At 37.4% G+C, this 13,576-nt stretch overlaps 1 protein-coding gene across 3 annotated transcripts in view; it reads left to right on the top strand.

Moving 5' to 3' along the window:
• Positions 1-13,576, top strand: part of TENM1 (teneurin transmembrane protein 1) — a 605,674-nt gene that overhangs the window by 473,688 nt on the left and 118,410 nt on the right. For all 3 annotated transcript variants that reach the window (XM_025372420.1, XM_025372421.1, XM_025372419.1), the window contains exon 20: positions 5,522-5,771. In XM_025372420.1, the coding sequence (XP_025228205.1) occupies positions 5,522-5,771 (250 nt within the window). The remainder of the gene's footprint in view (positions 1-5,521; positions 5,772-13,576) is intronic.

The following is a 13,576-nucleotide window of genomic DNA, read 5'->3' as shown; positions in this document are numbered from 1 at the left end:
GACCGCCTACTACAGTCTCAGTGTGGGACTCTGAAGGTGAATGAGTCTATTGCTGTATGCCCCATTATACCTCTTTCCCCTCCTTCAAGGAAGATTCTGAATTCCATATCAAACAGTTTATTTTTTTAAGAGCAAAGATTCAGGATGAGATATAAAATGTCAACTTTTTTTTCTGTTGTCAAAAGGAAAGCCACAGTTTTAAAAGTACAAAAATGAAAGGGCAGATGCCACTTATTAAATTATTAGGTTTTTTGTTTTGATTTGAAAGAGTTTGACATTTTAAGCAGCCGTTTCTTTTCCACTCACTTTTATTGGCTTGTATGGATTGTCTCTTTGAAATGCCTGTCATTGACATTAAACACAAAGTAGGAAATGACCTCAATCGAGCCAGCCCCCAGCTGTGTGCTCTCAGTCTTGTATCCTCTTACCATTTGCTTCACACAGACTTGAAACATTCAGAACAGAAGGGAGTCATTCAGAAAGTTGGTTTTGGGGCCCCCCTGATTTCCACAAATGTGTTATCTCCACCCCTAATTCACCAGTAATTAGATTTTAGGTAATAGGCATCAAGTTATTTCTGAGAATTTTTAACAGCTTTATTGAAGTATAATTTATACATCATAAAATTTACCCATTATAAGTATACACTTCAATGATCTTTAGTAAATTTGTAGTTGTGCAACCATCACCACAACCCAGTTTTAGAATATTTTTATCACCCCCAAAAGATTGTGTGTGCTCATTCACAGCCCCACTAAATCTGCTTTGTGTTTCTACCTTTCTGAGAAATTTATTCTGAGAAAGAAGCCTTCCTTTGGATAGGTTTTTAAAAAGGAACATTTGTTCATTTTATCATCTCATTTGTAGACGCGTATTTCCAACCAAGAACTCATCACACTTGCCAGGAAACAGATCTGAAGCCAGCTCTGCTGCTGCCTTTCAGCCTGACCTTGGACACGAAAACCTCTCTTGGGATGTTTTCGAAGTCTAAATCCCACCCACAAAGGCAGTTTTAGAGGCAGGAATGATAAGTGTGACGGAGCAGCTTTGGGAAGACCAATTTAGAAAGCAATGCTCTTTCCCCCTCGGGTCAGACAGTCTTTTCTGACTGATTAAGGCAAGAGCAACGTCTCTCCAAATTCCCCCACTCCACTTCTCTCTGGGAAAAACGTAACTCTTTAGGCATCCTGCTTTTTTGATCAGAGACAGATAGCAGATTAAAAACAAGAATCTATCTTCCCCCAGTTTCCTCTCACTAGTTAAAAAGACACCTGTAATTAGACTGGATGTCTGCTGCCATTCTATTCCTCAGTTTTCTTTGGCTCCAAAATCATTATGCAATGGGTAGTTTCTAGCAGGCAGTGTTTTCAGACCTTTTGTCATTTCCATTGCTGCAATTATATTACCTGACAATTAACCATTGGTTGTGGAGAATTGTTTCCCAAATATTAGACCTGGTATATAAAGATGGTTCTGATTTTCACTGAGATAAAAGCACCAGAAACTTGTGGTTTTCAACATTATTCCTTTTAAGTACATCTTCTTAGTGATTATAAAGAGGGTATATTCATTCATTTTAAGAAAACTCAGTTCTTTAAAATTATAAGAAAGTTGTGCATATCTGTTACAGAACTAAGCTATTTGTTTGCTATATCTTTTCTCAAACATATCCCCTAGGGTTTCCTGCCAGTTGAGTGTCTAAAATTATCAAAAAGAACAATCTAGGGCACTAACTGGGTATTGTCATCTGTCTCAAAATTGGTAAAGAATTTCTTTTAACTTATCCTCCAAAATAAGCCAGTAGTTTGCCGACAAATGGTTTTACTGGGAGGAGAAGTAAATATCCATTGATCACACTGGCATACCTCCCAGTTTGTGTTTATATCCACTCAGTCAAGTACTGAGAGAAATATGTGTTGTGTCTCTTTGTTGTTCATAAATCTGAAAAATGGTTTCTTCCTTGAAATCAGCATAAAGCACCACCCACTGGCTTTCAAGGAGATTTTTTATTTCAGACATATTTATAAACATCAAAAGAAGTTCTGAACAAAGTAGCAAGAGGGTATGACTAGTATGTTTAAAAGTGTGCTTACCTTATTATACAGTGGACTTGGCTTTTTGGCAAAGAAAAGGAAAACTTTGAAGATAAAATGTGCAGTAGGCCCCATTCAGTGGGGTTTCGTTAACTGTAAATAAGATGCCCAATCCTTAGCAGGAAGTTGGCCTTCACATAAATAATGTGTGTTGTCCTAGGATCATTTGATTCCCTTTTCAAAATGAGCATGTGTGGCAGAAGAAACTGGAAAGGAGGCAGCAGTAATTGATCAAGATTTCTAGGAACATAAACAAAATATTTTCAAAGCAACATTTTGCAAAAGAATTGATATTAAATCATGGTTGCTAGATGGTATGCCCTGGTTCTGTGTAATGGAAGGTTAAACAGATTCTTGAAACAACAAAAACACCCTTCAAAATGATCTATTTTTCCAGGGCAATACAAAAGGGGATTGCCTATTTTTGTTTTGATTGCTTCAGCTTTAAACAGGAATGGTAATTTCAGTACACGGGCACTTTAGTACCTTGCATGAAAGCCAGACATCAATTGTTGAGATGTAATCAGAAAGTACATTGCCTTATGTTTTATTTCCTTTAATCATTCTTCTTCTTTGATGGAGTGTTGGGCTTTCTAATAGAAAAGGGGAGTTTTAGAATTGCAGGCTTAGAAGAATGGTTTAGAATAGCCATCTTTAGTTTTAAAATTGCCAGGAGGCTGGTAATAACATGTCATTTTGAGGGTAATTGTTAACTATACCATTATATTGATATTTAAAAAATGGAGATCTACCTGTGAAAATAGATGTTAATAGCAAATCTGGTATTTCCAAGCCAATAATTGGAAAGATTTTTGAATGATATACACTACAGTGCATTGCTGAAATACTGACATGCTAAACAGCGGTTTCCTCATTTATTAAAGAACATATCATAGTCTCATTTGTAGAATATTCTGTTAGCAATCAAGAGATTGCTCTTCAATGGTGTTGTACAACTGTCATTCCAGTTCTCATTCACCTCCTCCTAATTTATTTGAATTACAATACTGACCACACTGCAACTAAATGTTTTTTGGGAAATGAAATTCAGTCCTGTTAATCTTACTTAATTAACTATTCTAAATCTTAAGAAAGGTCTCTACTACCTAATAAAGTTATTAATAAAATAATAAGAAAGTAGTGATCCTCAAGAAATCTCACAGTTCTGCAGTAAAAGACCAATTTGTTAGGGCGTAAACTCACAGCTGCTCCTGCAAATCATGTGTTGCAAAAGTAGCCAGAAATCGCCCTGGAAGGAAAAGTAAAAATACTTAAATTTGAAATCCAAATACTATATGACGGATGGGATTTCTGTTTGCTGGAAGGCTCTTTCCAACCATGTATTGCCACCATGGTATTGTAGCATGTTTTACCCACTTGTTTATTTTTGCCAGCAATGTTCCTACCTCAGAGTGATCAATAGTTTCTATGGTAGGACTGTGGTACCAAAAGTTGGAAGAAAAATAAGGAAACATTTCAGGAAATGTTTAGGGAGAATAACAGGCAATGCAAGGAGATAGACAGCAGGGGGAAAGGGAGAAAAAAATAAGGCTTAACCATATAACTGCATTCATTCATTTGCTATCAGTGACTTCAGTCTGACACATGGGCATGCCTTCCCACAACATGGATGTTTCACCTGCCCTGGCTCATTCTGGGCTGACTTGAGCTATTTAGCACAGCAGTACTTGTTCCTTAGATTTTCTGCCCAGGCTCAGCAGGCTTGCAAAATCATTGGAATTTAGACAAGGAAACTATGAGAAACTCAAAGCCTATTTTCAACATTTACTGAGCACTTATAATGATTTGGCCACAGGGATTGGCACTAAAATACAGAAAGGAGTAAGAAAGAGGATCTGCCTTCAAGGAGCTCATTCATGTTCTAATGAGAAAGACAGAGAAGTAATAAAAACTGTATCACACAATGTGATAAATGTTGTAACAGAGCTATGGAAAACAAACTATGGGCACACAGAGGAGGGAGTAACGGACTCTGCCTTGATGGAGCATTGAGGAAAACTTGAGCTGAGCTTTAAAGGATGAATAGAACTTCCCCAAGCAGACACGATGAGGAAGGCATTCAAGATAAAGATAATAGCATGGACAAAAACATAGAGGAATGGAAGTAGGTGAAAGTAACCATAAGTAGTTTGTTCTGGCTAGATCTCAGGATATAGATGAAAGCATGATGAGAGGGGAGACTGAAGAAGTAGTCAAGGGCCAAATCATGAAGGACTTTGTATGTCTTAACAATAAGGAATGTGCCCTTTATCCTAAAGGGATATGGAGCTATTGAAAGGTATTAAGCCACAGACTGAAATAATCTCTATGGCAGGAGTGGGGACGAAGATCTGGAAATGGGTATGCATGGAGACCAAGAGACCAAGAAGTTAAGAAAAACTAAACTAATGTGGGAATAGTGAAGAAGAAACTGGTTTCAACACATTTTAAGGGATAGACTCAATGGGAGTTAATGATTAATCAGGTTTCAAGAATGGGGGGAAAGAAGAGCCATGGTGATATCTAGATTTCCAATTTAGGTAATTGTATGCATGGTACAACCACTCACAGGATGATTAGGGAACACAAGAGGAAGAGCGGGGTTTGGGAGGGGTTGCAGAAAAATAGTGAGTTCAGTTTTTATATGTTTGAGTCTGAGGTAATTATGGGGGGTCCAAGTAAAAAGGTCTAGAAGGAAATTGCATGTCAGTTAAGAACTCTCTGGATGGGAGAAAGTTTCAGCATATAGAAATGGGAGTTAAAACTGTGGGTATGGATGAGATTGCCCACACAGAATGTCTGCAAAGCATTTTCATAAGTCAGTATCTCTATTTCCTGCACTGATGATAGTGTGATATGGTCCAAAAGAGTGGAAAATTCAAGTTTCTTTCATATATCTTTGAAGTACATTCTAGCAGTAGGATTTCTTTTCTTTTCACAGAAGTAGATTACCTTCCTGATTGTGTTTTGCTAAGGTTAATATTAAAATTGACTGATATTCTCTTTTCAGGAACCGGTTTCATAGTGAGGGTAATTTGAAGTCAGACAGGTCTGTGCTAGGCATCAGAAAAGAGTCAGCCAGTTATGGAAATGTAGCCACAGATGATTCACAGAGTCCAGAGTGAATAGGTCATTAAAAGTTAGTCATCAAATGCTTTATTGAGTCATTTAGAATCAACATTATAAGGACTGGTTGCATTACCCTACTTCACAGATGGACAAACTGAGGCAAAGTATTATGCTACTATTTGTTGTGGTTATGCAATTAAACAAAACTGAGGAAAGTGTGTGTTTCATTCTCAGGTTCTCTTATGCCAGGCCAAAGCTCCTTCCTGCTTTGAATGATGAAAAGTAAATTAAAATATTGGAGAGATTATTTTGTGGTAATTGCTTTTCTTAAATTCTCTTTTTGTTTTCCTTGAATCTAGGAATCATACATAAAGGGAATGGAGAAAATATGTTCATTTCCCAGCAACCCCCAGTCATATCAACCATAATGGGTAATGGACACCAAAGGAGTGTAGCCTGCACCAATTGCAATGGCCCAGCCCACAACAACAAACTCTTTGCTCCTGTCGCCTTAGCTTCTGGCCCTGATGGCAGTGTGTATGTTGGCGACTTCAATTTTGTAAGGAGAATATTTCCCTCGGGGAACTCCGTTAGTATTTTGGAATTGAGGTAAGTCTTCTCTAATCTCTATATATTTGCTTAGCAGATAAAGCAAAAAGCAAGATAACATGAAAAGACAAAGCATTGCCAGAAGAAGCAGAAAATGCAATTGCCCCTATTGTAGCACTGAGTTAAGATGCAGGAATAGGGACAAAGGTCAACGTGCCCACTCTTCCTACTTGAAGGATCCTTTGAGCACTACTTTGGAGAACCAGGAAGTGTTAACATCCCTGTATGTATGTCCTTCCCTGTATACAGTGCTGACACTGACATGGATCTCAATACTTCCAAGCACTCAAGTAAGTCACTCACTCACTGCTGGCCACTGTGAAGACTCATCAAAACTATTCCATTCTAGTTGGGAGAGATACTGTCTGATCCAAAAGGCTAAACTTCGTAAGTTTTTATTTCCAATCTTTGGAAATGGTCATTTCATAAACAAGAAAATGGAAATCTGGTTTTCATGGCATGATAAAGAAGGAAGAACTGGTTCTTTACCCTTAAAAGCCCTACCCCATGATAATTAAAGCACTTATCTTTAGATTTTCTCACACGGTTTAATAATTTTCTTGAGAGTACAAAGTATTTTGACACCTTTTGTAAGGAATTCGTAGCTTTTAGTATTCCATATCCTGAAGTTCCACAAAGATTATGACTAAATTGACTGTGGCTTAATTCGCTTATTTCTTCCCTTTCTGAGATTATAAGACACAAGTGTGTATCTCCTGGAGTTATAGAATAGGGAAGCTTCAACTCCCATCTCCTTAAGAATTCACAAACCTGTTTCCTTTCCCCTGGATAAACTGGTAGAGCCTTCTTTCTAATTAGTTATGATAGCTGTATTCCCTACACATGCGTCTGAAACATTTGGCTTAAAGTTTCTCTATGTTCCAGAAGATCTAGATGCTATCCTATGAACTATTCCATAAAACAGTTTTTTCTTCAGGCTTCTCCTCAATGACCTGACAAATAGTGATCAAATATAGTGACTGGAGAGCAGAGACATTGATAGAGCAACTCGTATGTACATGGCATCATCAAAGCCAATTAAAACACATGAGAAGTCTTGGGTCATTTTCATTTAACACTTACTTTCACACAAGCATGTAAATTTGAATACATAAGGGCATTTCTCAAAAATTTTCAGATTATCATGCTTGTTATGGAATATACCTCCGTTTTCTAATACTGAATTTTTCCCTCACACCTAGCTGGGGAAATCTTCTGGTCCTAAGCCCCATCCACTTTTTACATTAATTCACTCCAGTTTTAATACATTTCTTAATTATAATAGCAAAGGCTGTCATAGGGAAGAAAGCTGTTAAATCCCTTAGCTAATGAAAAAATAGACTGTAAAGTTAAGACTTTATAATAAAGACAAAGCACTTTTAGAGAGTCTAGAGAGGTACTAATTCATAGTACCCTACCCTAATCAAGTGTTCATGTACCTCAGGATGTTACACCTCATGGCGACTTGTCATTTCTAGCAGCACATCTCTTTGGGCACCTACTTACTGGAAAGTCAACAGGAAGGCCCAGATGGTTGGTTGCATGCCTGGATGTAGAAATGATTTATACAACAGTCCACATTGTTTTCAAAACCCTAGGGATGCTCTATCTACATAATGCCAAATATGGATGGGAGCACTGAACAATTCATTCAACATGTGAATGTTTCCAGTCATCCAGACTGTCAGGTAGACAGAGACCTTGTCTTGCAGAGTCTACATAGTTAACCCTATAAAGCCTGTATAGCTAACCCCTATATAGCTAACTCCTCAAAGGAAAAACAGTAAAATTATCTACAAAAGCAAAACAAAAAATTATATTAATATTTTTTAAACTCTAGCTAAATTTAATCCTTTTCTTTGTAATTTAAATGTAAATCTACCTAAAGTGGAACAGTTGTCATTCATTGATGAGATTCTCTCTTGGTCAAGGATCCTTAACAGTTTACAGATTTGCATTTTAGTCCAAAGTACCTTATGACCTTCAACACAAAGCCATTCGAAGTATAAAATAGAATAACTTGGACCCTAATTGCAAACTGATTTTCTCAGTATAAAGAAAAATTAGTTTCTGACAGTTTGAAGTACTATCCAATGCCTCTATTCATTCTTATTCCATGGCACTGTTTTGTCTCATTGTCTCAACTCTTCACTTAGGCATGCACACACTTTGAATTCACGCATCAAGGCTCTCTCGCTTAGCTTGAGAGCTTTTCTCAAGCTAACCGGCTTTTCTGAGTTGAGATCCTTTTGAGTAGTTCTTCTTAACATTTTTTTATTAGTGTTAGATTCCTTTGAGAATCTACTGAAGGCTATGGACCCCTCTCCTTAGGAAAAACAAAATAACACAAAATGGCATATATGATTTAAGGGATTGCATTTTTTTCCCTTCCTTAGAGTTCCCTACCTCCCACTGCCCCACCAGCAACCAGTCCCTGTAGATGAAGCCCTTTTATAGACTCATGTTTAATATCCCCTGCATTAGGTTCAAGGAGAAAAGGCAATTATTTCTTCTCTATTCCAACACTCCTGTGATTGGCCATCAAAGAAATAAGCTAATTGAATATACATGACCATTTTGATCTAATTGACAGGTAACTCCCTAACTGTTTGACTATAGTCAAAACCATCAAACTAGTTTATGTCAGCACATATTAGCTGTCATTAGCTGTCATGTTTACTCAGAAACTAATATAGCTCTTATTAGATTCACTTTTTTTAAAAAAAAAAAAAGCATCTATCCTGATCAGTTGCCTATATGTGTACTGTACATTGTACATATAATTTGTGGATGTATATATTTGCTTTATAAATTTTCCAAATTTAAACTTCCTGCGGAGAAATAAGTTGATTTAATAAGGCTGTGCTATCTTAAGAATCATAATGGTCATTGATTCTACTGTATTTAGATAAAAACCTCACTTTGTACCAGTTTTTTTCTTAAGATCAGTTAATTTAATTGCTCTGTGCACTATGCAAATTAGTCACTTTTCTTGGTTGAGTCATCTGATTCCTGGAAACACAGACTAATATAGCCATTATGTTATTAGTTGTATTTAAAATTGTGAATGGAGAAGCAATATTGTCAACAGATGATTATAGAATGGGATAGAAAGCCTTATAGATTTTGATCCTGTCAGGTTATTCATTATGTAAATGATCTACTGTGTTCTCTAGTAGTTCTCTTCCCTATCTATAAAATTGACTTCAGGTTTATACTTGAACATCCTCTTACATGACACATACAATTTAACCTGTTTAGAGATCCACAGATGTGTAGCTCTCAGCCCAAAGTTTGATGACATTTTGGGAGGACATATAGTTTGCCCCTAATGGATGCCCTTCTAGATCCTTTTGTTTCATATTGGACCACACCAAACAATTCCAGATGTCCTTGGAAGTTTGAAGATTGGAAGACTGTAGACATTTTCTGCCTCAGCCCTATTGATCTGAACTCTTTCCAATTGAAACATCTGACCTCAAAAATAACTTCATTTTCATTGGTTGCCAGTCATTTATTTCCTCTAGCTAGTCCCCCATTGGTAGAACAAGGAGGAAAAGGAAAAGTCAGCAATATCACTATCATTAGAAATCTGCCAAGAGAAACAATATTATTTCTTATTATTTAAGTATATAGTACCCCTTTGCCTGTTTCCTGCAGATTTCATTCATATGTATACATCTTAAAGCTTCTTTCCAGTGGGAGATTGAGGTAAGATAATAAAGAAGGAAAGCTTTTAAGATCATACAGTTAAACCTCTGTGACTTTAAAAATATATCCCTTGAAAAAAATTTTAAGATAGATTCACTTCTAGGTGGGACAGTTTAGGTGTTGGTTTCACTAGGGATTTGCTCCTTGTATTTATATATATAGATAGATACTTATATATGCATGTGTGTGTGTGTGTGTATGCACACACATATATATGTATACATACATATATATATGCAGACACACCCACAGATTTCAGTAGAACAAAAATGACATCACAGATTTGTTAGCTTAGTATTAGAAGGATCCATGAGGGTATCAGGTGTAAAATTGTGCCCAATCCATGCCTGATGTTTGTTGTCTCTACATTGATCTCTTTCAGTCACGGGAAGCTTTAGTACTTCTCAAGATCCATTGCATCTTTGGACTGCTCCGTTAAAACATTCTTCCTTATATTCAGCCAAAATCTGCCTTTGTGAAAAATTCACTCGGTAGTGGCAAATGGTAGCATCTAAAACAGTACATAAGTCACTTCCCTCTTTTACCTGACAAACTTTCACAAGTGTGAGGAGAGCTGTCATTGGTTCCTGAGCTTTCTCTTCCTCAGTCTAAACATCTACAAGTCCTTCAACTATTTCTCATCAATTATGACTTAGTTGACTTTTTAAATTATTATAGCCTCAGGACCACTTTTAAGTTTTCTGAAACTAACAGGGATAATTATATAAGTAAAAACAGGAGGCACCATATCAAGTGCTTTGCAAGAATTCAAAAATGTAATATCCCCCTGTACCCCTCTCATCTTCTAATTTCACAACTCTGTTAGAAAACCCATTAAGCATGACTGGAAATGATTTATTCTTTATAAAAACCTCATGCTGCTATTGTTCAAGATTTCGTTATTCTCTAGATATTTATTTTGTCTTTCCCTTAAAAATGAAAGAGATAAGAAAATAAGAGCCTGGCAAATGCTTCTTGGTATCTTAAGTAATTTGGATTCAACAAATGTCAATGTGACATGAAAATTTCTCTTGAGATTTTCCCGTTTCTTTTCCAGCAACTGCTTAATATTTCATTCATTGTGCTCTGGACTTGATTCCTGTCATTGACTGGGAATGGAGTAGAACTGGAATAGCAGCCATTTAGGGACAGTTAGAATGCTGAGAGGCAGGAGAACTTGTAGAGCTCTCCGCTGAAGGAACAAATGGAAATGGAGCTTTGAGAGCTCTACAAATATCTCAGAAATGGCCATGAACCATCCTCTTGTCAACAGCATTGGAGCTACAAATACTAGAAGCACTACATGTAGATGAAATAGGTAGTTACCTCCCCAGTTTGATCTCATGTATTAGCAGTGGTACTCAAGGATTCCCTCCACCTCACCCAAAGATGTCTTCACTGGCTTTCCATGGTGCCCAAAAATTTCACTCTAAGAAATATGTTCCTTTGAATTGAAACATTGCATCTCTAAGATTTCCCAAAACATGAACCTCTTTTAGAATGGCTCATCAAGCTAAAAGCATTCATGAGTCCCTCGATATGGATTCATTCATCAGATTGCTTTTCAAAGGGACTGCTAGCTGAAAACAGGGCCCTAAAACAGGACGGGTAAGTTGTGATAAGGGCAAGGAACAGAGCCAGAGCATGGGGGAAGGTAGTCTTTGATGAGGGTGGCTGGAGTTGGAATCTCTGATAAGTCAGTGACAATCAGGAGTATGCTCTGATGTCCAAAGGAAGAAGACAAGGGAAAGAGGAGCAGGAAGGGCAGACCATTCTTCAATGTCAAATGTTTCTGGCCAAGAATATGAAAAGAAGCTGAGAACAGCATGAAGAACAAGTAAAGGGCTGCAGCCACCACAGTGCAGGCCACTCAAACTCCCATGATGCCAGGTCACTAGAAAACAGCTCCAAAATTGGCATATGTCCTCCTTTCCATTCTTTACCTTACAAAAATATAAAAGGAATAGATGGTACATTATGTTAAGTGAAAGAAGCTAGACAAAAAAGGACAAATATTAAATGGTTCAATTTATACAAAATATCTAGAATAGGGCATTCTTGTGGTTGCCTGGGGCTGAGGGAGGGGGAAAATGAGAAGTGACCACAAATAGGTATGGAGTTTCTTCATAGCGTGATGAAAATGTTCTGGAATTGAATAATGATAAAGGCTACACAACTCTCTAAATGTACTGGAAACCACTGAATTGCACATTTTAGAAGGGTAAATTTTATGGTATACAAATCATATCAATAATTTTCTTTTAAATTAAAAAAGAAGAGTACATGACCCTTTCATCACCTGGATCTTGAGAAAATCAAAGGTCAACTTAAAGACTCTAACATTGGAAGCATGTCTTGCTCTAAAAAGATTTGAAATTCCATTTCTTTCTCTTCCTAACTCATGGCAAGCTTCAAGTTGGTCCATTGCCAGGTGGTGGTGCCCACGGATGGGCCCAGGCCCTTGTGAAGAGCTCACACACTGACACCTCAGCATGTAGTCAGTTGGTAGCTAGATAGCAGACTGACTTTGGTGGTGGCTCAGTCCTAAATCCTTAACGAAAAGTAATTCTGAGACAGAACAAGGTCACACACTGGAAATAAATTCCGTCATTTTCACTTCCTCCCTCTGAGATGTTAATGAGAGAAGCTGCTCTGCATAATATGGGACATCTTTCCAAATTCACAGTGACATTATTGGCAGAATCAGAAGCAGCTGCAAGAAAGTCAAACCATCCCCCTCTCACTCCTTACCATCATGTAAGAATTTCAAAACCCTTTGTAGCCACACAAATGGTTCTGTACCATGAGAATCTGTTTCAGATTAAACCATGTTTTAATGAGATCTTTCTAGTACTTTCACAACTAAACTTCCTTCAGGAGGATCACCTATGTCACAATAATTACAGCTAGCCTCAAGCACACTCATTGTATAATTTAGAGGCCACAAAAACAGGCAAGTGTCTAGAGCCAAAGAAATTGAAAGAGGTGCAAATGAAAGTGTCTAGAGACAAACAAATTGAAAGAGGCACAAATGCCTGTGGCCAGGTTTCTAATCAGAGCTCCTCATCCTTATCAGTTCACCTGTTTCAACCTACAGGCTACCTACCTGTTTGAGATGAGCAAAGGAAACAGAAAAGTCAGTGAACCTTGACCTGTGGCCCAACTAGTAAAATCTCAGAGAGGTTCTTTTTAAAAAGAGTTGAATCTGTTGTAGCAGATAGTTTCAGATGAAAAATTTTGTATATTTTCTTCTTCCCTGAGATTCCAAAGAATAAGACCTAGTTTAGATTTTTTAAAAAAAGGTTATCTTTATGTTTTAAAAATGACATAGGGCCAGATTTAAAAGGATTTTAAAAATTAAAATGACAGTATTTTACAGATGATTATAGCTTTTTAATTCTGGGCAGACTTGTCCCAAAGTCAGGCCTATACACAGACCACACTCCCTGTGTGAGAAACCTCATACTGGGTCCCATCATGAAATACCCTAGGCAATACCCTGTGCCAAGAGGCTTATAGATCAGGAGCCACCAAAGTATTCTCCTTCTTCTGGCCCAACAATCCTCTATCGCCTACCCCAGTTGCCCCTTAGAGCATGGATGGCTGGAAGACACAAAGCCCTAATAGTTGATGTACAATGTGTTTTATTGAAGTTGTTTTGATCAGCAGTTTTGATGTCAGGGATATTCCGTCATGGTCTAAAAGAAAACTCTTACAGTTTCAACTTGTTAAGGAGCTTTTTAATATTGCTAAGGAATTTGCACAACAGATGTTCCTATCTTATCTCTGAGATCAGGTAAGTGGCTTAGGGTTAGTGTTGGGATGTCTGTCTGTACACACAACTTGATAATAAAACAGTGATTTTACACTTTGATAGAGTGCTTATGGCTATCAAACCAAAGCCTAAAATGGTTAGTCCCTCTGCCGTGGCTGCTTCTTCAACCCTTAGCTCAATGGTTCCTAAATTTTATTTTGTATCAGAATTGCCAGCCAACTTTGTTAAAAATAAAATTTCCAGGCCCCACCTCCACCCAAGATTCTGATTCAATAGGGCTAGGGAGAACCCTAGGAAGTGCACAAGTGCAAGAATCCAA

The sequence above is a fragment of the Theropithecus gelada genome, chromosome X, assembly GCF_003255815.1.
Source record: "Theropithecus gelada isolate Dixy chromosome X, Tgel_1.0, whole genome shotgun sequence".
In the NCBI taxonomy this organism is placed as follows: Eukaryota; Metazoa; Chordata; class Mammalia; order Primates; family Cercopithecidae; genus Theropithecus; species Theropithecus gelada.
Note: the sequence above shows the minus strand (reverse complement) of the source record. Positions and strands in the feature narration are given on the sequence as shown.